Here is a 26,380-nt window from a genome sequence, read left to right on the forward strand (position 1 = left end):
GCTGTGCGCAGGCTTTCTCTAGTTGCGGCGAGCGGGGGCTACTCTTCGTTGCGGTGCACGGGCTTCTCATTGCGGTGGCTTCTCCTGTTGCGGAGCACGGGCTCTAGGTGTGCGGGCTTCAGTAGCTGCAGCACACGGCTCAGTAGTTGTGGCTCACGGGCTCTAGAGCACACGCTCTGTAGTTGTGGTGCACAGGCTTAGTCGCTCCGCGGCATGTGGGATCTTCCCGGCCCAGGGCTCGAACCCATGTCCCCTGCATTGGCAGGCGGATTCTCAACCACTGCACCACCAGGGAAGCCCCCATAGCCTGGTCTTAACACTCATTCAACTCATCTGTTGAATGCAAGAATGAATGATTTTAAAAATGACTTAATTCCCAGGACTCTGAAATGACTGCTGGCTCTACAAGCATCTGAACTGGGCGCCAGCTACGCCACCCTACTACCTAAATGGAAAAGTGCTTCTCAGTGCTGGAATTCCAACACCCAACACTCCAACACCCAGGGCTCGGAGGGGCTTTGCTTAGGCAGGCAGTGTTTGCTCAATTCTTTTAAGACACAGGTGGTGCTGGACTCAATCAAGTGTAAGGCTCAGATATCCTCGGAAAAAATCCACACTTCAGGCTGTTTCTTAGCTTCTCTCTCTTCCTGACACATTCCAACAAGGAATTTATGGATGTTGGGAAGGACAAGGGGTGAGGAATTCTACAACCTTTAAGAACGCCCATGCAAGTAACTCCATGCTTAACTGACTGTGCACAATAAAATTCTCTTGCCTGCAGGAAGAAAAATTTAATGTGATCTGTCTCAGGTGTTGCCAAAATGATGTGGAAAGAAATTCATCTGCATTTCTAAACAGTAGGAATCTTCCTTGGCCCCCCAGCCAAGGCTGTTTGACGTAAATGCCTAAGTCAACAAGATAAATATATTCCCTGAGTTACTAAAAGTGAAGTCATAAGTATTCTGAAATATGATTCTAGCCAGTTGGAAATTTTATCTTAATCTAAAAATGAAACTTTATTCTCCAGCTGTGAACCGGGAAACATTCAAAGATTGTTGATTCCTTCATCTAAGCAACGGTCTTTGTCCTGTGGTGAAGTGCCTAAAAATAACCCTCAATTTGTTTATTCCATGCTGCTTCCAAAAGGTTAGCCATCAAACAGCTCTGCTGGAAGAAAAAAAAAAAGGAAGATCTGATAACAATCCAAGAGGCACCTCAGAGTATACAACTGTAAACCAAAAGGCTCTTGGGACACGGCTGCCATGACACTGACCTGACCGAGGTTTCCCCATTAAATATTAAATGAATGTTACTTCACAGTAATGTTCTGAATAAAAATCTATAATGCCCAAATCTGGAGATATCATCCTACACTGGCCACAGCTAATATCAAAGGAACTGAAACAAGAACTAATTTTTATCTTTCATCAGTGATGAAGGCTTAACATTTTTAAAATTTTTATTTCGTATTGGAGTATAGTTGATTAACAATGTTGTGTTCATTTCAGGTGTACAGCAAAGTGAGTTAAACATATACATGTATCTATTCTTTTTCAAATTCTTTTCCTGTTTAGGTTGTCACATAATATTGAGCAGAGTTCCCTGTGCTGTACAGTAGGTCCTTGTTGGAAGTCCTAACATTTTAACACCTCCCTCCATCAAAAAAAAAAAAAAGGCTTCAAGACCATTGTTTTATCTTTTCTTTTCTTCCTTTTTTTTTTATAAACGGGAGGCAACATAAGTTTGCCAGGTATTTGCAGACCAAAGGACTAAATACAGAAGCCTATGTTTTCCCTAATCTTCTCCACAGATGACACTGAGCAATTAGGCACCTAGCCTTAGAAAGACACAGCAGTGCTTCCTGGGCTCAGGACCAGCCCTTCACATTGACCATTCATGCTCTCCTCACTGGCTGTACCAACTCCACGTGCTCTCTCCTTTCCACTCCCCTACACATCTTATACACCCCAGTAGAACCAGGACGTCAGTATTCCGTACGTGTTACCCCACTTTTGCCTACATCAGGCAGCTGCAGAGGGAAGCTGCTGTTATCACTGTCTCCTTCCTCATTCCCCTCCTCACCCATGCATTCCTTGCCTTTTCTCACGCTATTGCCTCTTTCTAGACGCCTAATCTAGAAGGGTAGGTGGGTAGGGTGCAAGTTCAATCTACCTACTCTGTTGTAACCAACCACTTTTTAGAATCCCACCCATCCTTCAGGCTCATCTCAGGTGCCACCTCTTTCGAGGTGTCTTTCTTCAGCCCCTCAAGAGAATGTAGCCACCCTCCACTTTGAACCTTAAAAGACCCAGGTTAGCCAATCTCTTTTGTTGCCTATTACATCATTGTCATAGCCATGACGTAATTCCCTAATTCTCCCATGCCTTCTGGATGCAAACTTTCCTTTCTAATCTACTCTCTATTTGACCAGTGTCGTTATTATTGTTTCTATTATCATTAGCTACCATGTTAAGTACCTACTATGTGCCAGGCACTGTGCTGGTGGCTTAAGATACATCTCATTTTATCCCATCTTCTCATAACTTTATAAAATAAGCATATATATACAGCCATGCAGGAGATGAAGCAAGTGACACTCAGAGGGGGAAGTGAATGGCCACAGGTAGCAGCTACCAAGTGGAAGAGCTGGATTCTAACACAGGTCTATTTCTCTGCAAAGACCAGGCTCTTTCTCCCATACCTAGCCACTTCATCAGACTACTGAAGAAAATGGACTGAGTCCCCTCAAAAAGTCTGCAGCAAAGTAGTACAGAGTCAACAGAAGCAGGGGAGCCATGAGTTAATTTCGACAAACCCACCAGCTCCCAAGAGAAAGGTGAGGCAGGGCAGAACAAGATGTTAGGTGTAGCCAGAGTGGCTCCTGGGCAATCTATCTTCGGTTTTATTTGAGAAGAATCTCGTGGAGAACTTGGGGTTCTAAGGTATGCAGAGAGAAAAAGAAAAAAGATTTCATATCCCAAGTGTAGGATGGGGGAAAGGATGATGACCTGGGGCAAGCTCCATGTCCCTTCATATCTGAGGAGGACAACAGCCATAAAGACCACTCCTCACTTGTACCTGGATATGTTTGAACATGTAAGGTATGGAAGTTACAGTGCACATAAATATTTGCTTATGTTAACTAAAAAGATGTCATCTTCTCTAGTCTCCTGGCATCTGCAGGTGAGGTACTCACCAATTTTAATTAGATAGGAGACTTAGCAATATCCTACCTTTCTTTTTTAGACTCCTTTTAACCTCTCAGAGCCTCAGTTTCCTCATTTGTACCATGGGCTTAACATAACCAAGCGGACTTCTAAACTTGCACTGCTAAACAGAATTTCCTGCAATGATGGAAATGTTATTTATCCACACTGTCTGAATTATAGCCACTAGCCACATTGCTATTAAGCACTTGAAATGTGAACAGTACAATTGAGGATGGAATTTTTAATTGTATTTAATTTTAATAACCACTTGTAGCTAGTGGCTACCGTATTGAATTTGAATAATGCAGCTCTGGACCAAAGAATTCAAAGTTTTCTTCCTCTTCTTAAACCCTCTCTCTCATGAAGAAATCTTTAAGGTAGTTTTTTTTTTCTCCTCCAGATTAATTATGCTTGAAAAGGTAACAGGAATGAAGGCACCTAAAGAGCCACGAACACAATCACAGAGTTAATTTGGCTCCAAAAGTTTCTTTTGATAAAAACAGAAAGTAGAGTCTGAGCCACACGTGTACTTTTCTGCACTTAGCATATATGCCGAGGCAGGTTACAGAGCAAGGCAACGTGCATGGCCTGGATATAGCCACTTTGTCCTGGATGTGTGACCCCAACAATCTGTGTATTGAGCCAATACAAAGGCTGTGTCTCTTCCTGGTGCCCTCCTTTCACCTTTGCAAACATTGACAAACAGATCCTTTAATCTCTCCATAAAAGATAGAAGATAGATAACTAGGTAGATAGAGAGTAGACAGATAGATAGATAGATAGATAGATAGATACAGGTATAGACGTAGACAGGGATATGGACATAGGTATAGGTAGAGATGTAGATAAAGATAAAGATGTAGATACAGATGTAGATGTGGAGATAGGGAAAGAGATAAATATAGAGATATCTCCCAGGACATATTTGCCTGGGGGCTCTGAGACAGAGATTCCTTCACTTCACTGCAGAACTCACCCTTGCTTAGAAAAACAGAACTGCCATATGCCAAGGTAGGAGTTTCAAGAGTTGGGGGGAAGAAAATCCTGAAAAAAATACTAATTGAAGTCCATATTTTTACAACAAAAGCTCCCCTTTATTGCGCTCTTGCTGCTGCCAAAGACTGTACCATTCCCACCACACACATTATCTCACGCACTTTCCAAAGTAGTCCTACGAGGACACTCGTAGCATGTTTTATTGATGAAATGACTCTGGCCTGTGGTATAGATAGTTTGCCCAAGGGAGAGGAAGTGGTCGAACAATGACTCAAGACAGTTTGTCCACAAACTTGTGCTCTTCAACACTCTTCTATTTACATTCCAGGGCCTTGGAGCTTGCCATATTCTCAAAGAAGCCCTTTCTATTGGATAATTCCAATTAGAAACATATTTCTTCTGTTGTGCTGAAATTTGCCTTCTTGTAGCCAACCCTCCTCTCCACCCCTAACATACACACATATTGGTGCTTGTTTTGTCCTTTGAGGCCACAAGGGACAAGCCAGCTCCTGCTTCCCCAGGATTTATAGGAATCACAGGAATCCTGTTCCTCTCAATCTTGGCTTTCTCAGCTACAGAATAAACATGTACAGGTCCACACTCCTTCCTCCTACAAGATAGTTTCCAGACCTTCCATTAACTGGTCACTTCCTATAAAGATAAGAATCTGCTTGTACTTTCTAAAGAATCTCTACAGAATAAGTTGCTCATTCTCCGATTTTAAAAGCCCCACTGTCCGAACATGATCCTTCATGTCTAACCTAAATATCACAAACTGTAATCTAAAGTAATTTTCCCTAGGTCTATCCTCAGAGGAGACATTAACCAGCCAGTTGTCTGCATAAGAATATTTTACATTCTTTTTTTTTTTAATTTTACATTCTTAAAGATTACTATTTGCTTTGTATGTTTGCTTCTCTGGTGTAAATATTTCCAGTTCTAGTAAATTTATCTTCGCAAGGTTTACCCCCTCACCCATCAGTGATTCTGCAGCTCCTCTTTGATCTAGATCCAAGTTGCTGTTGGGTTTAGTACTGGATTCAATGAAGAGGTCAAGCTTAAGCAAAAGGAGGCTATCGGCCTGGACTCATGCTAGGTTTTGTTCTTCAGAGCATAACGAAATAGCAGCTACTTTTTAATATGTGCCTGTTATGGGCTTGACACTATGTTGGGTGTTTTCTGTGCAGATCTTTAATTCATAATTCCCTCTGGAAGGATTTTGACCCCATTGTGAAAGTGAGATCATGGCTTAGAGAGGATAAATATCAATAGCTTGCCCAAGTCACAGAGTTAGTGAGTGGCATTTGTACTCAGGTGTGTCTAATTCCAAAGTCTAGACATTTTCCACCACTCTGAAGGTATAATGGGTCTTTCCCAAAGTGAGAAAACATCCACCTGCCCTCAGACCACCATGAGCCAATATGGAAAATCCACAACCCTCAAGAATCACATTTCTTTCCTCCAAACAATGCAGCATTTGGCTGTGCCAGCGCACATACGGAGTGAAAAATCCTCACTCAACCCATACTCTGGTCATTATTTCCCTAGATTTGTTGCATTAAAGTCTCAACCAACAATTCTAACAGCCTTTTAGATGGAAATTTAAGTCATTTAACAACACACACAAAAGTGTTGGGTAAAAGTCCAAAAGCATTGCAAACTTGGCCCATGGCCCTTTCTCATAAAAAAAAAAAAAAAAGAGCTAAGAATTGATGAGAAGAGGGTGAGAAAGAAGGACTTTGTGGAAGGCAAAGAGAGTTCAAACAATTGCAGTAGAATACGCAATCAATAAATATTTGTCCGGTAAACAACTAAGATAGGCTATGGCAGTTTGAAAGAAGAGAACTTGCCAAGTTCTCCTCTTCATAATAATTTTCATTCAGTGGGCTTGCCTACATCACAGATCCACAAACTCTTATTAGGAAACTAATTTGAATGATAAAGCATACAGATGGCCACCTTCTCACTGTGTCCTCATATGGCCTTTCTGCTGTGCACAAACAGACACAGAGTCAGAGAGAGATCTGAGGTCTCTTCCTCTTCTTATAAGGACACCAATACTATCATCAGATTAGGGCCCCACCCTCATGACCTTCATTTAACCTTGATTACCTCCCTAAGAGTCCTATCTCCAAATATAGTCACACTGAGGATTAGGACTTCAAGTATGAATTTGGGGGGGGAGGGGAAGATATGATTCAGTGTACGACACTCAGTAAGAATAGAATAAGTACTTGTTGGGACTTCCCTGGTGGCGCAGTGGTTAAGAATCCTCCTGCCAATGCAGGGGACACAGGTTCGAGCCCTGGTCCGGGAAGATCCCACATGCTGCAGAGCAACTAAGCCCGAGCGCCACAACTACTGAGCCTGCGCTCCAGAGCCCGCAAGCCACAACTACTGAGCCTGCGTGCCTAGAGCCCATGCTCTGCAACAGAAGCCACTGCAGTGAGAAGCCCGTGCACCACAAGGAAGAGTAGCCCCTGCTTGCCACAACTAGAGAAAAGCCTGCACGCAGCAATGAAGACCCAACGCAGCCAAAAATAAGTAATTAATTAAAAAAAAAAAAGAATAAGTACTTGTTGATTGCAGAAGACATCGAGGGCTCATGGACATCTTTCTGAGTCATCTCTTGCCCTGGGTCATAGTTTGGATAACTGGTTCAGGAACATTCTGTCAGGCTCTTCTAAAAACTTGACCTTTTAAGGTTTTAGAAATAAATCGAAAAGAAGAGGAATTGAGGTTCAAAGAGGTAGAATACTATTCCAACAGCCACATAACTAGTTAGATGTTCAGTTACAGTAAAAACTCAGTTTGCTTTCTAAAGTCTTTCATTTTCACCTCTGCCTCTCACAGCAGAGGAAAACCAGCAGATGGAGTTAATCTTAGATTGGAGGGTCACTAATAAGAGGGAGGAGTTACTGGACATCTATGGGACTACGGCCTTCATATCACTCAGCGTGCTCATCCAGTAAATAGCGAAGGGCTTCATCACTATATGAATGATTTCTACTTATTGTTTTCACTTCCATCATTACTTTAACCTTGACATTATGATCTTCACTGTACAGAAGTGAAATAAGACAAATAAAAGTTATATAACTTGCCCAAAGGCCCAGAACTAGAGCTGAGATCCAAACCCGCATCTGATCTGTCTCGTCCTTTCTGCTGTCTCCCTATATTTCCAAATATTGAATAGTGAGTGAAGTCATTCCTTCAAGATTGCAAAATTCTTTTAGAGACCATTTTATATCCACACCGCAGTGCACACTGAAGGAATAAAAGGAGATCTTCAAACACAGGAAATATAAATGCACTTGGAATTGTAGATATCCAATGATCAGTAGATACTAACAAGCTTATTGTTTTCCTTTGTTTACTTGTAGAAGAGAATTCCTTCAAGAAGATCAGGAACAACGGATCTGGATTCCACTGTCAGCTTCCAAATCCCCAATTCTGCCTAAGAGTGAGATACCCTAGGACCGTAGAACCTCGGGAACCTTCAGCCAAACCCACCTCCACCATGGGGGTCGTGACTCGGCTGTTGGCAGGCATCTTCCTAGCTCTGCTTGCCCTTCCTGCCGAAGGTGGCGTCCTCAAGAAAGTCATCCGGCACAAGCGACAGAGTGGGGTGAATGTCACCCTGCCAGAGGAGAACCAGCCGGTGGTGTTTAATCACGTCTACAACATCAAGCTGCCTGTGGGGTCCCAGTGCTCGGTGGATCTGGAATCAGCCAGTGGGGAGAAAGACTTGGTCCCACTGTCAGAGCCCAGGGAGAGCTTCCAGGAGCACACGGTAGATGGGGAAAACCAGATCGTCTTCACACACCGCATCAACATCCCCCGCCGGGCCTGTGGTTGTGCCGCTGCTCCTGACATCAAGGAGCTTCTGAGCAGACTGGAGGAGCTAGAGAACCTGGTGTCTTCCCTGCGGGAGCAGTGCACCTTGGGAGCAGGCTGCTGCTTCCAGCCTGCCGAAGGTAGGAGCTGGTGACCGGCCCAGCCCCTCACTGTACATGTGAGCAGGCCGGGATCCATCGGTTGTTTTCCAGAGTGGGCTCCCTGTGGAACTAGCCTCACAAGGTGTTCATTCAAAAGAGATTTTATGGACAAATGATTGTGCAGAACGTAATCATCTCCACTCTGCTCTTGGAGAGTCTTGGTGACAAATGTTTCTCAGAGGAATTTTCAGGCCTCTGAGAATTCCTGCTTTGAAAAACCCTATTTTAGTTTAAGTACGAGTTTCTAAAACTTACTTGACAATGAAATCGACTCATTCTCTACGCTTAAAACCTATGAATTTATTTTGAAATCCCTAACCCAAAGATCATTCTCTGAAAAGTGGTGAGGTAGCCCCATCACTTCGTTGTACAAATAGGGAAACTAAGGCCTAAGAGGAAGTTGGGATTCCTCAAGGTCCTGCCATAAGTGGCCAAGTTAGGACTTAAACTACAGTATTCCACACCCCAGTGTTCTTGCAAAGTTACAATGCTGCCTACGGTGATGCAAAATCTGTGGGAAATAGAAAAAATGTTCCAGTTTAATGGCAGCAACGATGATGATCGCAATATGAATTGAGCCCCTTTATGTACCAGGAATTGTAATTCACCATCTCATTTAATCCTTCCAACAACCCTTTGAGATAAGGTTTAATACCCCCTCTCTACAGATCTAAGAAATGAGACTCAAAAAAGTTAAACAGCTGGCGCAAGATGACTCAAAGAGTGATAAGAGATAGGAGCTTTGAAGGTGCCTGTGGGTCTCCACAGCTCACGCTATCCCAGTGATACCCTGTCTCCAGGTGCATCTTTTTTTAAGGAATTGTGTCACTTTGGAAGTTTGTCTTCATCTTCATCCCCTAAAGTTGATAGAGCTACAGGGGCTTCAACAGCTTCAAATCAGAGATGAAAATCTCTATTTCTGCTGCTCATAAAAAATACTAGAAAGTATTTTGGCAGATTATTTCAAGAGTAGTCCTAATTGTTGTAAGTGGAGAGTACTATAGGACATCCTTTAGGTTTCCAAGGCAACAGCAACAAAAAAGTTTTCTTTATGCACAAATGACTTTATCTTCCACTTCTGTCAACTCCCTGGCAAAACGCAGGGGGGACTTCCACAATAGGACTAATGCTAAAGAATGGGTTAAAAAAAATGGTTAGGGCTTCCCTGGTGGCGCAGTGGTTGAGAGTCCGCCTGCTGATGCAGGGGACATGGGTTCGTGCCCCGGTCTGGGAAGATCCCATATGCCGTGGAGCAGCTAGGCCCGTGAGCCGTGGCCGCTGAACCTGCCCGTCTGGAGCCTGTGCTCCGCAACGGGAGAGGCCACAACAGTGAGAGGCCCGCATACCGCAAAAAAAAAAAAAAAAAAAATGGTTAATGCAGTGCTGTCCATTAGAACTGTAATCTGAGCCATGTATGTAATTAACTTTTCCAATAGTCACATTAATGAAAGAAAAAAGGAACAGGTAAAAGTGATTTTAATCATCTATCCAATATAAGTAAATAATCTTTCAGCTTGGAATCAATACAAAAATTGTTAATGGACATTTTACATTCTTTTCTTTTATGCTAAGTCTTTGAAATCCAGTGTGTATGTAGTTCCCAGTTAGAGCACATCTCAATCCAGACTAGCCACAATTCAGTTGTTCAGAAGCCACGTGTGTCTGGTGGCTACCATACTAGACAACATAGGTTTAGATTCTCACTCTCCAAGCCAACTTTTTTCTTAAAATGGACTTCCCTCCTGTTGTCAGGAAGGAGATAAAGTGTATTAATTCAACTGTATTTAGATGCAGAGAAAATGGAGTGAGTTTTGTTTGTTTCTTCTCCTCGGCTCCATGGAGACCACACCAGCCAGTGCTGCAAGTTAAGCCAAGACATTACAGAGACTTCAAACAGCCAGAGTCACAGCAGCCCTGGCCACGTATTCCTCGTATTCACCCACCACCGCAGCTTTCAGGATAGAGAGGAAAGGAGATGGAGGCACATGAGCTTTGTGAGCGCTGAGCCCAATGCAAAGCTGTCCACTCAGAATTAGAAAGCCACTCCTGGGCTTCCCTGGTGGCGCAGTGGTTGAGAGTCCGCCTGCCGATGCAGGGGACACGGGTTCGCGCCCCGGTCCGGGAAGATCCCACATGCCGCAGAGTGGCTGGGTCCGTGAGCCATGGCTGCTGAGCCTGCGCGTCCGGAGCCTGTGCTCCGCAGCGGGAGAGGACACAACAGTGAGAGGCCCGCGTACCGCAAAAAAAAAAAAAGCCACTCCTTAGCTGCCTCATTTCAGTTACAAAAAAGTCAGAAGGTTTTGGTCACATAAACACACATAACAACTTGAGTCAACCCAAAGCGCTCTGCAAAAGGAAACCACAGTAAGCACAACAGCGGGTCCTTAATGTCCTCGTTTAACCTGATTTACCCAGGGAAGTGGGCCATTGGTCCCACCTGACCGACGAAGAAACAGCTCCAGAGCGTCTAAAATTTTTTGCAAATGCAGCACAGCTATTGAGTCGAGGCATCAGAACTGAGTTCAGTTCAACAATTATTTCTTGGTGAAACACTTATTCTCCTGTATGTCTGACCTTGGCTAGGTACGGGAAAAGTAACAACACAGGCCAGCATAATGCATTGCACAGGCAGTGATTCGTAACCTTTGGGTCACGGGATTACTCGGAAATTTGATGAAAACTATGGGAGTTCTCCCCAGGGATGGAAATATACACACATACACACACACACACACACACACAGAATCTGCATATGAACCTACAATTTCAGAGAGTACAGGTTAAGAATTCCCACCTAGTACCATTAGATGAGGCCCCAACTGATTTCACACAATAAGCAAGTGGTTTTCAAGCCAGATGGGGCCTGAGGGTGCAACCCTGCTCTGGCTGAATTTGAATTTGGGTTTTGTGGCTACAAACCAAGAAACTGGGCTGCTGGTGCTCAGTGGAGAGCCTCTGTTCTCTTCCCTCCCTGCAGGCCACCTGGACACCAAACCCTTCTGCAGCGGCCGGGGCAACTTCAGCACTGAAGGCTGTGGCTGTGTGTGTGAACCGGGCTGGAAAGGCCCCAACTGCTCTGAGCCTGAATGTCCAGGCAACTGTCACCTGCGAGGCCAGTGCCTGGACGGGCAGTGCGTGTGTGACAAGGGCTTCACGGGGGAGGACTGCGGCCAGCTGGCCTGTCCCAGCGACTGCAATGACCAGGGCAAGTGCATGAACGGGACCTGCGTCTGCTTCGAAGGCTATTCGGGTGTGGACTGCAGCCAGGAGCCCTGCCCGGTGCCCTGCAGCGAGGAGCACGGCCGCTGCGTGGACGGCCGCTGTGTGTGTCAGGACGGCTTCGCCGGCGAGGACTGCAACGAGCCCCTGTGTCTGCACAACTGCCGCGGCCGCGGGAGCTGCGTGGAGAACGAGTGCGTGTGCGATGAGGGCTTCACCGGCGAGGACTGCGGCGAGCTCGTCTGCCCCAACGACTGCTTCGACCGCGGCCGCTGCGTCAACGGCACCTGCTACTGCGACGAGGGCTTCGCGGGTGAGGACTGCGGCCAGCTCGCCTGCCCCCACGCCTGCCACGGCCGCGGCCGCTGTGACGAGGGCCAGTGCGTGTGCGACGAGGGCTTCGCGGGTGCGGACTGCAGCGAGAAGCGTTGTCCCTCTGACTGCCACGACCGCGGCCGCTGCCTGGACGGGCACTGCGAGTGCGACGACGGCTTCACGGGCGCGGACTGCGGTGAGCTCCGGTGTCCCCGCGACTGCAGCGGCCATGGCCGCTGCGTCAACGGGCAGTGCGTGTGCAACGAGGGTCGCACCGGGGAGGACTGCGGGCAGCTGCGGTGCCCCAACGACTGTCACGGCCGCGGGCGCTGTGTGCAGGGGCGGTGCGAGTGCGAACTCGGCTTCCAGGGCTATGACTGTAGCGAGATGAGCTGCCCCCATGACTGTTACCAGCACGGCCGCTGCCTGAATGGCATGTGTGTCTGTGATGACGCCTACATGGGTGAGGACTGCCGGGAGCTGCGCTGCCCCCAGGACTGCAGCCAGCGGGGCCGCTGCGTGGACGGGCGGTGTGTGTGCGAGGACGGCTTCGCCGGCCCCGACTGCGCAGACCTCTCCTGTCCCGGCGACTGCCACGGCCGGGGCCGCTGCGTGGACGGCCAGTGCGTGTGCCACGAGGGCTTCACGGGCAAGGACTGCGGGCAGCGCAGGTGTCCCGACGACTGTCACGGCCAGGGCCGCTGCGTGGACGGCCAGTGCGTGTGCCACGAGGGCTTCACTGGGTTGGACTGCGGGCAGCGCTCCTGCCCCAACGACTGCAGCAACTGGGGGCAGTGCATCTCCGGCCGCTGCATCTGCAATGAGGGCTACACCGGAGAAGACTGCTCCCAAGGTGAGTACCAGCGCTCCAGCGAACTAGCGTGATGACAGCCATCATCGAGTTGGCGTGTGCTGGAGAACTCCATGTTATACCAAACACACACACACACACACACACACACACCGACTCTTTGACTTACCTGTTACAGAGCTATCTATTTGAGGGCTCAGAGGCTCAGAGAGGTTATGGAATTGTCCCAAGGACACACAGCTTATACTTCACAGAGCTGGTACCTGAATCTGGGTAACTCATCTACGCTGAGTTTAACACCCAGTGCCCACGAAGAGGGTAGATGAAACGCTCACCTCCCTTTTGCTAAACATCAACCTTCTTTCCTACTCTGTATTGACATGGAACCAATAATGAACTAAATCCCTCATTTGAATGGAAGTAAAAACTCAGCTAAATTGAATGGACAGTGAGATTACATAAAACAAACTGTTTTAAATGCACATTCAGCTAAAGATGAAGTGCTGATCACCTATGAAGCAGGCCCGTCTCTTAATCACCTTTTTGTTGCTGTCTTTTATCCCAAGGACTGTGAGTGCCTTAAAGGAGCATTATCCCAGCAGTTAGCACAGGGCATGTATTCAGTAAGTAAACACTGGTTGAGTGAAAACACAGCAAAGACCGATAATGCTCATGTTTAACGAGGGTCTTCTTTGTACTTCCCTCATCCACCCTTATATACCTGTCGTAATGGAGACTTTCTGCCTTGATTAAAGCCATTGGCACATAAAAACAAACACACGGCTCTGTGTTTGACATGGCCAAGCCAGGGAAGCCTGGTTGGAAGGAAGACCAGGCTGGCCGGGAGGAGAGGTACGTTCCAAATTTGATGAGTAAGCAAAGTTGAGCAAGTCCCTCTGCCTCACTCACCTCTCAGAAAAGGAAAGAGTTGGACCAGATGAGCCTAAAATACCCTCCCAGTGCTAAGAATGTATGACGTGAAGTTCAGAGCAGAAAGCCAAGCCCAGGCTGCACTTTCCCATGCAGATGGCCTGAATGTGAACTAAGGTCCAGGGAGTGGAGAAGTCAGAGGGGCCAGTTCACAAAGAGCCCTGAAGGCCACGCTGCAGACCTGGAACTTTAGCCTGAAGGCAAGGGATGGCCACCAAAGGTTTTGAAGATGGGTCACACCAGGAGGGTCCTTGATGAGTCTGCATTTTAGAAAGTGGAAGCTGGATTTCAGGGCTCCGTGACTGGGGGAAGAGACAGGTCCAGGGAAACAAACCAAGAGGGAATTCATTGAGTGCGTTATGACACCATCTGACCCAAACTGTCCTTCCTTATTCTTGCCAGTGTCCCCTCCCAAAGACCTCATCGTGACAGAAGTGACAGAAGAGACCATAAACCTGGCCTGGGAAAATGAGATGCGGGTCACAGAGTACCTCATCGTGTACACGCCCACCCACGAAGACGGCCTAGAAATGCAGTTCCGCGTCCCTGGAAACCAGACGTCCACCACCATCCAGGAGTTGGAGCCTGGCGTGGAGTACCTTATCCGCGTGTTCGCCGTCCTGGAGAACAAGAAGAGCATTCCTGTCAGCGCCAGGGTGGCCACCTGTGAGTGAGCAGAACACCTCTCGGCAGCCTCCACTGCCCTCCTCCTGTCCAGTACACAGCCCCCCCATAAGTTACTGCCTCACCTTTGCCCCTGCAGCTCTATGGCTGTCTTTATGCAGTTACACTAGTTAAAACTCTGGAATCCAGTTAAGCCCAATGAATTTTTTAAAAATTTTATTGACATATAGTTGATTTATAATGTTAATTTCTGCTGTACAGCAAAGTGATTCAGTTATACATATATATGTATTCTTCTTCCTATAACCCATTGATTATTTGTTAAAGAAAGTCCTCACATACTAACTCATTTAACTCACAATAACCCTATGAGACAGGAGCTACTGTTAACCTATTTTACAGATGAGGAAACTGAGACTCTGAATGGTTAAGCATCTCATCCCATATCACACAGTTAATAAGTGGTAGAGATAGGATTTGAACCCCAGCAGTCTTAAGTACTCTATTCTACTACTACCTTTCTATGGAGCTCACTGTCTATATATTTAAAAAATACAAAAGTGGAAACATCAAGGTTCATGTTATTCTTCCTTTAAGAGTCCAACATGAGAATAATTACCTCCACTCCTAAAAAGCAAGCTGTGGCTAGAAATTGGTTCTTTTTTGCTTAGTAATAGTAACATTGGCTGCTTTTATTAAACTTGTGCTTCAGGCCAGGGACCATGGCCAGCAGTCACTGTGGAACTCAGCAGTCTCAAAACATTCCCAAGGGGTAGGCATACTTAGCTCCTTCTCTTGGATGAAGAAACTGAGGCTCAGGGCATTTTGTTAACTCAACCAAGTGCACAAAAGTCGTGATGATGGAGCTGAGATTCTAGCCCATCTGTATGATTTCAAAGTCTATTGTCATATTAGGTTTAAGCATACGAAATTGCCAGTATTCAATCATATGGTTGGTCCGTATATTGATATTAATTTCCATGACGCCTCATAGTAGACGGCATCCCAGGAGAACCCTTAAATAGACTCCAGCTCTGACAGACAGCCCTGTGGGGTTTAGTGGAATCAGGTCTGTCTGCTCCATCCCACATGTAGTCATCTCTACCTCCTCTCTGTGTTCTTCCTGACAGACCTGCCTACACCTGAAGGTCTAAAATTCAAGTCCATCAAGGAGACATCTGTGGAAGTGGAGTGGGATCCTGTGGACATCGCTTTTGAAACGTGGGAGGTCATCTTCCGGAATATGGTAAGGGGCACAGAGGAGTGGGCGCCTTCAACCACGAGAATCTGACAGATGCTCACAGGCTCTGTAGACTTTTCTATCAACTCACTTCCTTGGCTTCTGGTGGGGGACAAGGCTCTAAGTAGCCCCTGTGCATCTGCATCTATTTTTAAGTGACTTAAGAAGTCAATAAGCACAGCACTTAGGGCTGAGAGCCTAAGTAAGTAGATGGCAAGTCATCTCTATGTTCCGAGTACCCATGACAGTCTTACAAATCTCCACGCAGAGGCAAAGAAGACAAGAAATGGTCTCTGTCTCAGAATGCCTCCAGGCATGTCTGAGATTCAGTATCCTTTCTCTCTGTGCCTAAAAGCACATGTGAGGCAGGAAAGTGGTCCCTGAGTTCAAAGTCAAGCTCTGCCTCTTACTAGCTATGTGGAAGATGGGGCAATGACCTGACTTCTGGGATGCTGGCTTCCTCGTCTATGAAAAGAAGGATTGATTTGGTGACTCCAGAGTTCCTTTGGTTCTCATGCCTGTCATTTGACTTGAGTGTCAAAGGGGTGAGTAGAGAGGTCTGTGGGAGGGAGAAACCAACTTGAGAGATGTATTCATGTCTCTATATCCTCAGCACCTGCCATGCTGATCAGATGCTTAGTAAGTGCCTAGTGATAGATGAAAGAGGAAGGCATGAATACAGAATGAATGAATCACATAAATGAAGGAGCTGGTACCTCCTTAGGTCTTACAAAGGTGCCTCTCTATTTCAGAATAAAGAAGATGAGGAAGAGATCACCAAAAGCCTGCGGAGGCCGGAGACCACGTACCGGCAAACTGGCCTGGCTCCCGGGCAAGAGTATGAGATATCTCTGCACATCGTGAAAAACAATACCCGGGGCCCAAGCCTGAAGAGGGTGACAACGACCCGTGAGTATCACCTTTAACACCACTGACACAAGGATAAAGCTGACTGTACTGCAAAGCATCTCTGGTTGATAACGTGCCCTCTTACAGAGCATCTGTATCAATTAGCTTTTTTTTTTTTTACAAATTTATTTATTTTATTTATATTTATTTTTGGCCGCGTTGGGTCTTTGCTGCTGCGTGCGGGCTTTCTGAAGTTGTGGCGAGCGGGGGCCACTCCTCGTTGTGGCACGGGGGCCCCTCATCGCGGTGGCCTCTCTTGTTGAGGAGCACAGGCTCTAGGCATGCAGGCTTCAGTAGTTGTGGCTCACGGGCTTGGTAGTTGTGGCGCACGGGCTTAGTTGCTCCACAGCATGTGGGATCCTCCTGGACCAGGGCTCGAACCCGCGTCCCCTGCATTGACAGGCAGATTCCCAACCACTGTGCCACCAGGGAAGCCCTCAATTAGCTTTTGCTACATAAAAAACAAGCTCCAAACCTTGTGGCTTGAAATGATACTTTTGCACATTGGTGGTTTGGGGTTGGACAGTTTTTCTGTTCTTGACTCGACTCACTTATGCATCTGTATGGGCTGGGGGCTGGTTGGCCCAGGATGGCCTCAGCCAGGACGGTGCCCTTCTGCCTCACATGGTCCCTCAGCCTCCGGTGGGCTAGCCTGGGCCTGATCTCACGGCGGCTGAGCAGGCTCACAAAAGACACTGGGTCACTTCCATCAAAGCAAATCTCAAGGCCAGTCCAGATTGAAGGGGTGGGGGAAAAGATCCATCTCTTTATGTGAGAAGCTTCAAAGTGACATTGCAAAGGGGCACCGATACGGGAAAACAAATAAGTGAGACTCTAGCAAATAATCTACCATACTATCTGATTCAATATTAGTACCCAGTCCTATGGAAAAGGTAGGGACAATATTAATGCTATTATTTTTCAAGAGTCAGAACTGAGGCTTAAAGAAGCTGAATCAGTTTAACTAACACCACACGTTTAATACTATCAGGGCCAGAATTTTAAGCCTGGGTTTACTTTTATGACTTTAACCCCATTACCGGTAACATTGACTAGGCTCCGGGTTATGTAGAGTGTGGATTCCATGTCTTCAACAGGAACTTAGATAAAATGTGACTCAGTGCTAAAGAGATCAGAACTTCTTGGGTGTAGAGTAGGACTTGGCACTGCTAGATCATTTGGTGGGGGGAATAAAAATCCTGAATTTGGAGTTGTTCTATCAAGAAGCAAATTTTTATAAATAAATAAGCAAATAAAATTTGCACTGACATTTGGGAAAATCTCTTTATCTTCTTCAAGATAGTATACGTGCCAACTATTTAAGGTACTGACTCTTCTTGGCAGGGGGTGATTGGACAATTTAAATCTGTTTACTAATGACAAGAAAGAACATCTTGCATTTAAATATTTGCACATTTTGTTTAACTCAGATCCAATTCATAAGATTGTCTTTTTTATAAGCAAGTGTTTTCCAACATCCTGACAACATCACACTGTGGTAGGTAGAAGGCGGGTACCAACAAGAAAAAAATCATTAGATCACCAGAAAGCCATAGAAAAGATTAAGCAAATGCTTATTTGCTATAGAGACGGCCCATTGAAAATACAAAAGACATTTCTTTCATCTGCCCTTTTCTTTTTAATCTAAATTTAGGGATTGGCTGCTTTATTTTCTTCTTCTTGAAGGACAAACATCCCAACATTTGAAGTTTCATAATCACATAAATAACAACACTGAGAGGCAGATACTTACCTGTTTATTTTGCGGATACCTGATCTTTTCCCAGATTTAAAGGATCTTAAAAATTTCATATTTAGCTCCTTCCCTCTCAGCTCTATATAGAGATTGTATGACAACCATTTCTGATATGTAAATATTTTTGAAAGCCATCATTTAAAGGAGAAAGAGCCTGGGCTTTGGATCCAAAGAGTCCTGAGCTTGAATTTCAGCTTCACCAATAACCATCACCTTGGGTAGATCCACTTCTTTAAGCCTTAGACCCACCATCTGGAAACCGGGTTCATATATCTTCCTACGGCATAGTCACGAGAGTTAAGACTTAAACGACAAAGCACTGTGCTTGGCACATAGTGAACACAAGACAACGTTAATCTCCTGTATTGAAGGGTTCTGAACCTAGGGCGAGATCGGTGTCCTTGACTGTATCTCAACTTCTTTAATGAAAGGGCTGTTAAGAAAGATAGTAGGTATGGTTCAGGTGTTTCCTAGCACCTTGAAGATCATAGGACGGGAGGCTTCACTGCTGAATTGCAGTATTATTTTCATTGTGGATTTCACGGCTTCAACATCTGTGAGCTGAGACTAATGTATCAACTCATAGAGTTCAAAAACTAGACTCTGCAGGTTTCTCACAATCAGCTATGAATTATTCCTCCTCCTCCTCATTCCCTTTATAAAACCAAGTTCCTTTCATTTGATATTGTTTCCTCAACCAGTGCTGAAATCACAAACTTAACTATTTAAAAAAATGAAGAAACATTGACTGAATGCTTTAATATCTTAACTTTCAGCCTGGTATGTTTTACTATATAATGTTTTAATGCATTAAAATTATCTAATTAGAAAAAAAAAGAGTAAAGATAAATGGCAAAGCCTGATGGGACACTCGGGATTCAAAAAGGTCAAAGACCGGGGCTTCCCTGGTGGCGCAGTGGTTGAGAATCTGCCTGCAATGCAGAGGACATGGGTTTGAGCCCCGGCCTGGGAAGATCCCACATGCCGCGGAGCAACTAGGCCCGTGAGCCACAACTACTGAGCCTGCGCGACTGGAGCCTGTGCTCCGCAACAAGAGAGGCCGCGACAGTGAGAGGCCCGTGCACCGCGATTAAGAGTGGCCCCCGCTTGCCACAACCAGAGAAAGCCCTCGCACAGAAACGAAGACCCAACACAGCCAAAAATAAATAAATAAATATTAAAGGCAAAGAAGAAAGGGGAAATTGTAAATAGAGTAAGGATCTAGTTTAAAAAAAAAAAAAAGGTCAAAGACCGACTCTCTGAATGACCCTATCTAGATTGTATAATACGGTTTGAATAAACTGTGACAAATTTGTTACAGAATAGTGAGAAAAGCACAATACTAGGAAGTTCTTATTTTTTTTTTTTTTTTTTTTGGAAGTTCTTATTTTTGATTGTGGTAAGAACACTTAACCGGAGATCTACCCTCTTAACACGTTTTTACGTGCACAATAGAGTACTGTCAACCAGAGGCATAATGCTGTACAGCAGACCTCTAGAACTTAATCGTCTTGCAAACTGAAACTTTATACCCCTAGGGGAAGGAGTATGTGTTTATCTGTTTGCAGCAGGGTCAGACAATGGTTCTTGTTAGAAAGTGACATATGAGTGGGATTTTGAAGGATGAATAGGAGATTTTTAGAGGGAGAGGAGCAATCTCAGGAAGAAGAAACAGAGGAACAGCAAGTGTAGAGGCCGGGGGTGAGAAACAACACGGGGTGCTCTCGGAGGAGAAGTATGCTGTCAGAGCAGGAAGCCCAGAGTGGGTGGGGCAGGAGGTGCGCAGCAGGGCAGGAGGAAGGGCCAAGATGCGGCCTCAGAGACACGCAAGGCTTGAGATAGCCGTGACTTTCTTGCTTGAATTATTTTCATCAAAACTAACTTTCCATGCATTGTCAAGACAGTCATTGCCTCACTTTTCTGTTTCATTATTTGGATAGAGAAGTTACCAATTAGGGAGTTCTGCCTAATTAAAAAACCATAGAGGCTAAGTCAATGTTTTTCAAGTGAAGTAGCCCGTAAGTGTGTTTCTTCAACTTATGATGATGATGATGATAATAATAATATAGTCACAACCATTTATCATATAACCACTACATTGCAGGCCATGCGCTAGATGCTCCACACGCATTATTTCCTTTAATGTTTGAAAAAACAGAAACCCTACAAGGTAATCGTCATCATCCCTACTTATAGCATAGCAAACAGGAAACTGAGGTTCCGAAAGACAAAATAAGGTCAGTTGGCCAGTACGCACCTGAACGTACGCTCACGCATCTGGAAGGCTACAAGCCCTCTTTCTGCTCAGCCCTTGGCACTGGCCCTGACCTCTGAAACCCCTCTGTCCTCTGCCTGTCACAGGCTTGGACGCCCCCAGCCAGATCGAAGTGAAAGACGTTACGGACACCACTGCTCTGATCACCTGGTCCAAGCCCCTGGCCGAGATCGACAGCATTGAGCTCACATACGGGATCAAAGATGTGCCAGGCGACCGAACCAGCATCGACCTCACACACGAGGAGAACCAGTACTCCATCGGGAACCTGAAGCCAGACACAGAGTACGAGGTTTCCCTCATCTCCCACAGGGCCGACATGTCTAGCAGCCCCGCCAGAGAGACCTTCACAACAGGTAACGGGCCTCCCCCTGCTAACAGCCCCAGGAGAGGAAAGATTGCCAGACTCCCATCCCCACTACATGTCGAGGTGTCTTCCAGGCTCCTTTTACAGTGGAAACAATGGAAAGGGGATTTTCATTCCTTTAAGTTTTATTTTAAAATACTGTAGCAATTGATTGATTAATATTACCCCAAATAACCTTCTAAGGCAAAAGAAAATTTTTGCCTACATAGAAGATTCTGGTCTGAGATTCTCAGACATTTTGGTTAAAACAAAATTTAAATAAATATTTTAATAACAAAATGCAGTATATGGAAAACATAAATGACAAAGATGCCTTCTAACTTCTTAGCCTACAGCACTATCTTAAAAGTACCAAAGCGTCAATCATTCATTCACTAAATAGTTTTTCAGAGCTCGGTAAGCTCCATATGAGTTATTAAAAATCCAGTGATGAATACAACAAACCTGTTCTTACAGTCACAGAGCTTATTTGCAAGTTTCTGTACAGTTTTTATTAAGCACGAAATCGGTGGAAAACGTGAATGATTGAGGTAACATGTGCTTTAATAATCAGGAAAGTGTCAAGCATGTAGTATTTGTTTAGATGTGTGCATTAACTATTGAACCAGAGAAGTGTGTGGGCAATTCTGTCATTTCTCTCCAATGGCAGGCACCTTTCATGTCTCACCTTGAACTGTCAAGGACTCCCTCTCTCCTGGTGCCTGGTGTTCTCCATACCAATGCCCCTTCCTCTCCCAAACAGGCCTGGATGCGCCCAGAAATCTCCGCCGCATCTCCCAGACAGACAACAGCATCACCCTGGAGTGGAGGAATGTCAAGGCGGCCGCCGACAATTACAGAATTAAGTACGCACCCATCTCCGGAGGTGACCATGCCGAGGTAGAAGTCCCCAGGAGGCAACAAACCACAACCAAAACTACACTCACAGGTGAGGTCCGCGTCCGTGACCCAACTGGCCCTGGGGGCATGTCCCCACGTTGCAACCCTCCAGAGAGGGAATAAAAACGGTTCCCAGCTACCCATCTCACTTGGGCATCAGTGAGTCAGGCTGTGAAACAGTCCAGACATTGAGAAATCGTAGCCTTCAGGGACTAGTTCAGGGCTATTTTTATGGCCTTCTGAAAGTCTGTCCAGTTTTGGGCTGAATCTCAACCTGCATGTTCTCTCTTAGGTCTGAGGCCAGGAACCGAATATGGTATTGGAGTGTCTGCCGTGAAGGGGGACAAGGAGAGTGACCCAGCCACCATCAATGCGGCCACAGGTGAGGCCCGCCTGGATTCCCACCTCCATGGGACTACCATCAGCAGACACAACAGGGTCCAGGAGGCAGGAAACCTACTTAAAAAGAAACAGTAGATGCCCAGAGGGAGGCGGGGCTTCTAGGATCATCCAGCCCAGATGTCCACATTCCAAAGTAGCATAGGCACTCCCCACGTGAATGATCCTAACGCTACTCTCTACGCAGGAAGGGGGACGGGATATTTTACAAAAATTGGAACCAGACTTTATAAGAGATCTACAAACTTTTGAAAGTTGGCAACTGATTCAATTTTTTATAAACCACTGACTAATCAAAACACATCTGGGGGCTTTTCTCTTAGCAAACACTTAACTTATATTGCATACCCTCATCACATAAATTATAAGTGGCAGGAGCGTAGTTTAAGGCAATCTTTGCTCTTACGTATTGCGTCCTGCAGCTCCAGCCTCTGCGGGAGGATGCTGAGGGGCTACATGATTTGAGGCCACTGATTCTTTCTGCAAGTTTGTTTGTTTTTTCTGGAAAATTTGTAAAGAAAGAAAACTCCTCCCTTTACCTCTCCACCAGCCTCCTGCTTATCTCCCCCCGGACTGTGATGATAAGGGTGGCTGGTGTGGGGAGATCATTATGTAGGACCCAATGCTGAGCACTTATACATATTCTTTTTTATCTTTCATTTGGAGGTAATTGTAGATTCACATGCAGTGTAAGAAAGAATACAGAGAGATCTGTACCCTTTGTCTAGTTCCCCCCATTGGTAAAATTTGTGTAACTGCAGAACACTATCACAACCAGGAAACTGACATTGATACAGTCTATCAACTTTATTCAGATTTCACTCAGCTGTGTGTGTGTGTGTGTGTGTGTGTGTGTGTGTGTGTGTATATATTTAGTTCTATGTTATCACTTGTAGATTTTGGAAGCTACCACTTGTTATCACTTGTAGATTTTGGAATCTACCACGACAGTCAGACACCAAATAGTTCCAATCCCAAGGATCGCTCTTGCTACACTGTTCTATAGCCAAGGCAACTCCCACCCTCCCCTTCACCTTAATCCTTGGCAATCACTGATCTGGGCTGCATCCAATTTTGTTATTTCAAGAATGCTACATAAAAGGAATCATACAATATGCAACCTTTAGAGATTGGCTTTTTCGCTAAGAATAATTCTCTTGAGATCCATCCAAATTGTGTCTTGTATCAATAATCAGTTCCTTTTAAAGGCATTTGATTGAGTATCCCTTCATGGTATGGATATATCACTATATTATTTTTAATCTCTCAAAAACTCAGTGAGGTACCGTACAATAACAGCATCTCACAAAGGTGAAAACTGAGACTCAGCTGAGTCACCTGAAGCCACACAGCGCTACGGCAGACCTAGGACTGTAGCCCACAACCAGCTTTCAGCCCCAGAAGCAGTCCTGCCCTGAAGCCTGAAGGGTGTTCAACTCTCTGTTTTCCTCCCAGACCTGGACGCGCCCAGGGACCTTCGGGTTTCTGAAACTACGGAGACCAGCTTGACCCTGCTCTGGCAGGCGCCACTGGCCAAGTGTGACCGTTACCGCCTAAACTACAGTCTTCCCTCGGGCCAGCCAGTGGAGGTACAGCTCCCCAGAGGCACCACCTCCTACGTCCTGAAAGGCCTGGAACCTGGGCAGGAATACACCATCCTCCTCACAGCAGAGAAGGGCAGGCACAAGAGCAAGCCTGCACGGGTACAGGCATCCACAGGTGAGGTCAGCCTCTGAGCTCTCGCCGTACCCTCTGTTGATTCTGAGGTTGCAGACCCATCAGCCAGATTGTCTTCAAATGAGAAGACCAGATGGGAAGACGTGGGGATGTCTCTACTCATGACTGCTCTAAATCCCATTTGAAAGAGTTACTTACCTATCTTTTCCTCTTGTCAACTCATCAACAGCAAAGTTCCCTAGCTGGGCAAGCAAAGTGGTTTTTAAATATTTCCTCCTAGGAGAACTTAAAGCATCAAAGTTTGTGTTTGTCTTTGGTTCTTTTCTTTTTTTTAATTTTGTGCATTTCACAGAATCTTTTAAATTTTTCTCATTTTCCTCCCTCTTTAGCACAATTAATTAACTTTTCATTTTATTTCTTTTCAAGATGACCAAGATGTTGGGAATAATTCCTTGTTTTTTTCCCATTAATTGTTTTTATTCCAGGTCTTTTGCTTTCCTCTCAGGTTACCTGAAACATTGCACACGGTCCTTTGAGCCTTCCACGGTGGCCTTCTCATTTTCTCTTGGTCATTAAGAGGTGAACTTTGTTTTTGCACGACAGCTTAATCCTGACCTCCAGTATCCCTTCTAGCCCAAGTATCCTGTTCTTTGTACCTGCTTCCATATTTTCTCAATGGCTAAATTGAGAAAAAAAATCAGTTCTTCCTATATGAAAATATACACATTTAACTTTGGCCCCCAAATATTCAAGAGGTTCAGGGGAAAAATGTTACTTCTTCAGGGTCTGACAAGTAATAGTCTTTAGTTTCAATTCAATAATAAGTATGTATTGAGAACCCACTGAATATATTGTGGTATGCTGATACTGGAGGGGAAAAAAATGGGTTATGTACTTAGCACTGCTATTCTGACTCATGTGCACTTACTCACAGTCCCTGGGGGAAGACCAGATGGATGTCAGACAGCACTCAAGCAAGGAGAGGGAGTGACTGGGCAGCACTCAGCCGAGGAAAGGGAGTGACTGGGCAGCACTCAGCCGAGGAAAGGGAGTGACCGGGCAGCACTCAGCCGAGGAAAGGGAGTGACTGGGGGAGTCAGGAGCAGCCAGGGACGGTGTCTTGGCAGAGATGCTACTCCAGCTGAGTCTCCATAAGCAGAAAATGTGCTGCACTGACGGGCATATTTGGAAACGCCTTGAAGCGTCTTTGTCATTTATGGATACTTTCACGTGCATATAACAGAAATCTCAAATAACGGTCACTTAAGCAAGATACAAGTTGGTTTCCTCTCTCATAAAGTCAGTCTGCGGTTATAGGTGGCTCAGGGATGGCACAGCAGTTCCAAATGATCGGGGATCTGGGCTCCTTCTAGCTTTCTGTTTCACTAGTCTTAGTTCTTGGCTTCCATTCTCAAAGTCACCTCCACGTCACAATACGGCTACTTCAGTACAGCCTTCACATTTGTGTTCTAGGCAGCACGAAGAAGGAAGAGCCAAAACCAAAAAAAAAAAAAGTAACTTCTAGATGAGAGTCTTTCTGGAAACCTCACCAATGACTTCTACTTGCATTTCACTGGCCACTTCTAGCTATAAGTAAGTCTAGGAAAGGTAGTCTGCTGGCGGAGCATGTTGCTGCCCACATAAAATTGTGGTAGTTTGTAAGGAAGAGAGAGAGAAGGGGTATTTAGTAGACAAAGAGCAGCCTCTTCAGAAAGTCTAAAGTGAGCTCAGGTGCTCAATTCTGTTGACTCTGTGCATGGACTGCTTCCCATGCAGCTATGAGATGATCGTCAAGGATGCGTGGCGGTGGGGGGTGGGTAGCTTGATCATAGATGAGGGGGGAGGGGAGAATAAATTGGGGAAGAAATAAATCTACGGTAGAGGTTTCAATGGTTCAGCTTTATAAACATGAGTTTGTTATAAGATGCGAAGGGACCACAAATGAATCGGAGAAACAAGAGAGGGAATTTCTTCTTCTCTTCCCTCCTCCTCTCCCTCCCTCCCTCTCTCTCTCTTTCCCTGTCTCTTCACTTTTCCCCCGAGTTTTACAAATGCTAGATTAAAGAGAGTTTCCTATCTCCACTCAGTCATCTTACCCTCTGGCTATAGCCACTTTATCTCCTATCTCCAGCAGGGAATCCCCAGGCTTTAGCGGCTCAGGGAGATGAAAGCTTTCAAGTGAATCACAGGCTGGAATTACTTTGTCTCTAACTAAGAGCCCAGTTTTGGCATCCCAAGGGCTCAGTGGTTTCTTTTCCCCAGCCGTGCCTCCTTAACACTGTTTCAAAGAAATCACGTTGCATATTTAAAGACATTCTTCATTACAGGAAAAATGTGCAAAGTCCCTTTTATGGGCTCTTCCCCCATTGTCTCTAGAATATTTCTCTCTATGGCTTTCTCCATAGAACGATTTTATTTATTAAAAGTGAGGTGGACATTTCTCTCCACCTCCTGAAGTCTATCTTCCCAATAAATATCTCCTACAATATCCTCCCAGTAAATATCTCCTTCATTTACTCAGTCAGTAATGCACTACAACCATGCTCCGTGCTAGGTCCCGGGGATACTACAGCCATGAAGACAAGTCTGTGCTTCCAAGGAGGTAACTGTCTAGTAAACAGACACCTTCACTTGCTGTAACTAGGCAAGCAGGACTATGCTGTGGAAGGCACAAAGAAGCAGAAGTCCAGGCACCCGGCCTTGGTAAACACATGGGGAGAAAAAAGAAACAGGAAAAGTGGGAGGGCTTAGAGGAAGGTACCATGTGGTTATGAGT

General features: G+C 45.5%; 1 protein-coding gene and 1 long non-coding RNA gene across 7 annotated transcripts in view; one reads left to right on the forward strand and one right to left on the reverse strand.

Moving 5' to 3' along the window:
* The window catches only part of LOC132427124 (uncharacterized), a 227,101-nt gene that overhangs the window by 59,923 nt on the left and 140,798 nt on the right, over positions 1-26,380 (reverse strand). The window lies entirely within an intron of this gene.
* TNC (tenascin C) overlaps positions 1-26,380 on the forward strand; it is a 93,986-nt gene that overhangs the window by 19,125 nt on the left and 48,481 nt on the right. For all 6 annotated transcript variants that reach the window (XM_060014252.1, XM_060014253.1, XM_060014255.1 and 3 more), the window contains exons 2-10: positions 7,589-8,182; positions 11,181-12,590; positions 13,881-14,144; positions 15,233-15,348; positions 16,095-16,251; positions 20,369-20,638; positions 21,392-21,577; positions 21,821-21,910; positions 23,383-23,646. In XM_060014252.1, the coding sequence (XP_059870235.1) occupies positions 7,726-8,182; positions 11,181-12,590; positions 13,881-14,144; positions 15,233-15,348; positions 16,095-16,251; positions 20,369-20,638; positions 21,392-21,577; positions 21,821-21,910; positions 23,383-23,646 (3,214 nt within the window). In that variant the 5' untranslated portion in view covers positions 7,589-7,725. The remainder of the gene's footprint in view (positions 1-7,588; positions 8,183-11,180; positions 12,591-13,880; positions 14,145-15,232; positions 15,349-16,094; positions 16,252-20,368; positions 20,639-21,391; positions 21,578-21,820; positions 21,911-23,382; positions 23,647-26,380) is intronic.

This window comes from Delphinus delphis, chromosome 6 (assembly GCF_949987515.2).
Source record: "Delphinus delphis chromosome 6, mDelDel1.2, whole genome shotgun sequence".
In the NCBI taxonomy this organism is placed as follows: domain Eukaryota; kingdom Metazoa; phylum Chordata; class Mammalia; order Artiodactyla; family Delphinidae; genus Delphinus; species Delphinus delphis.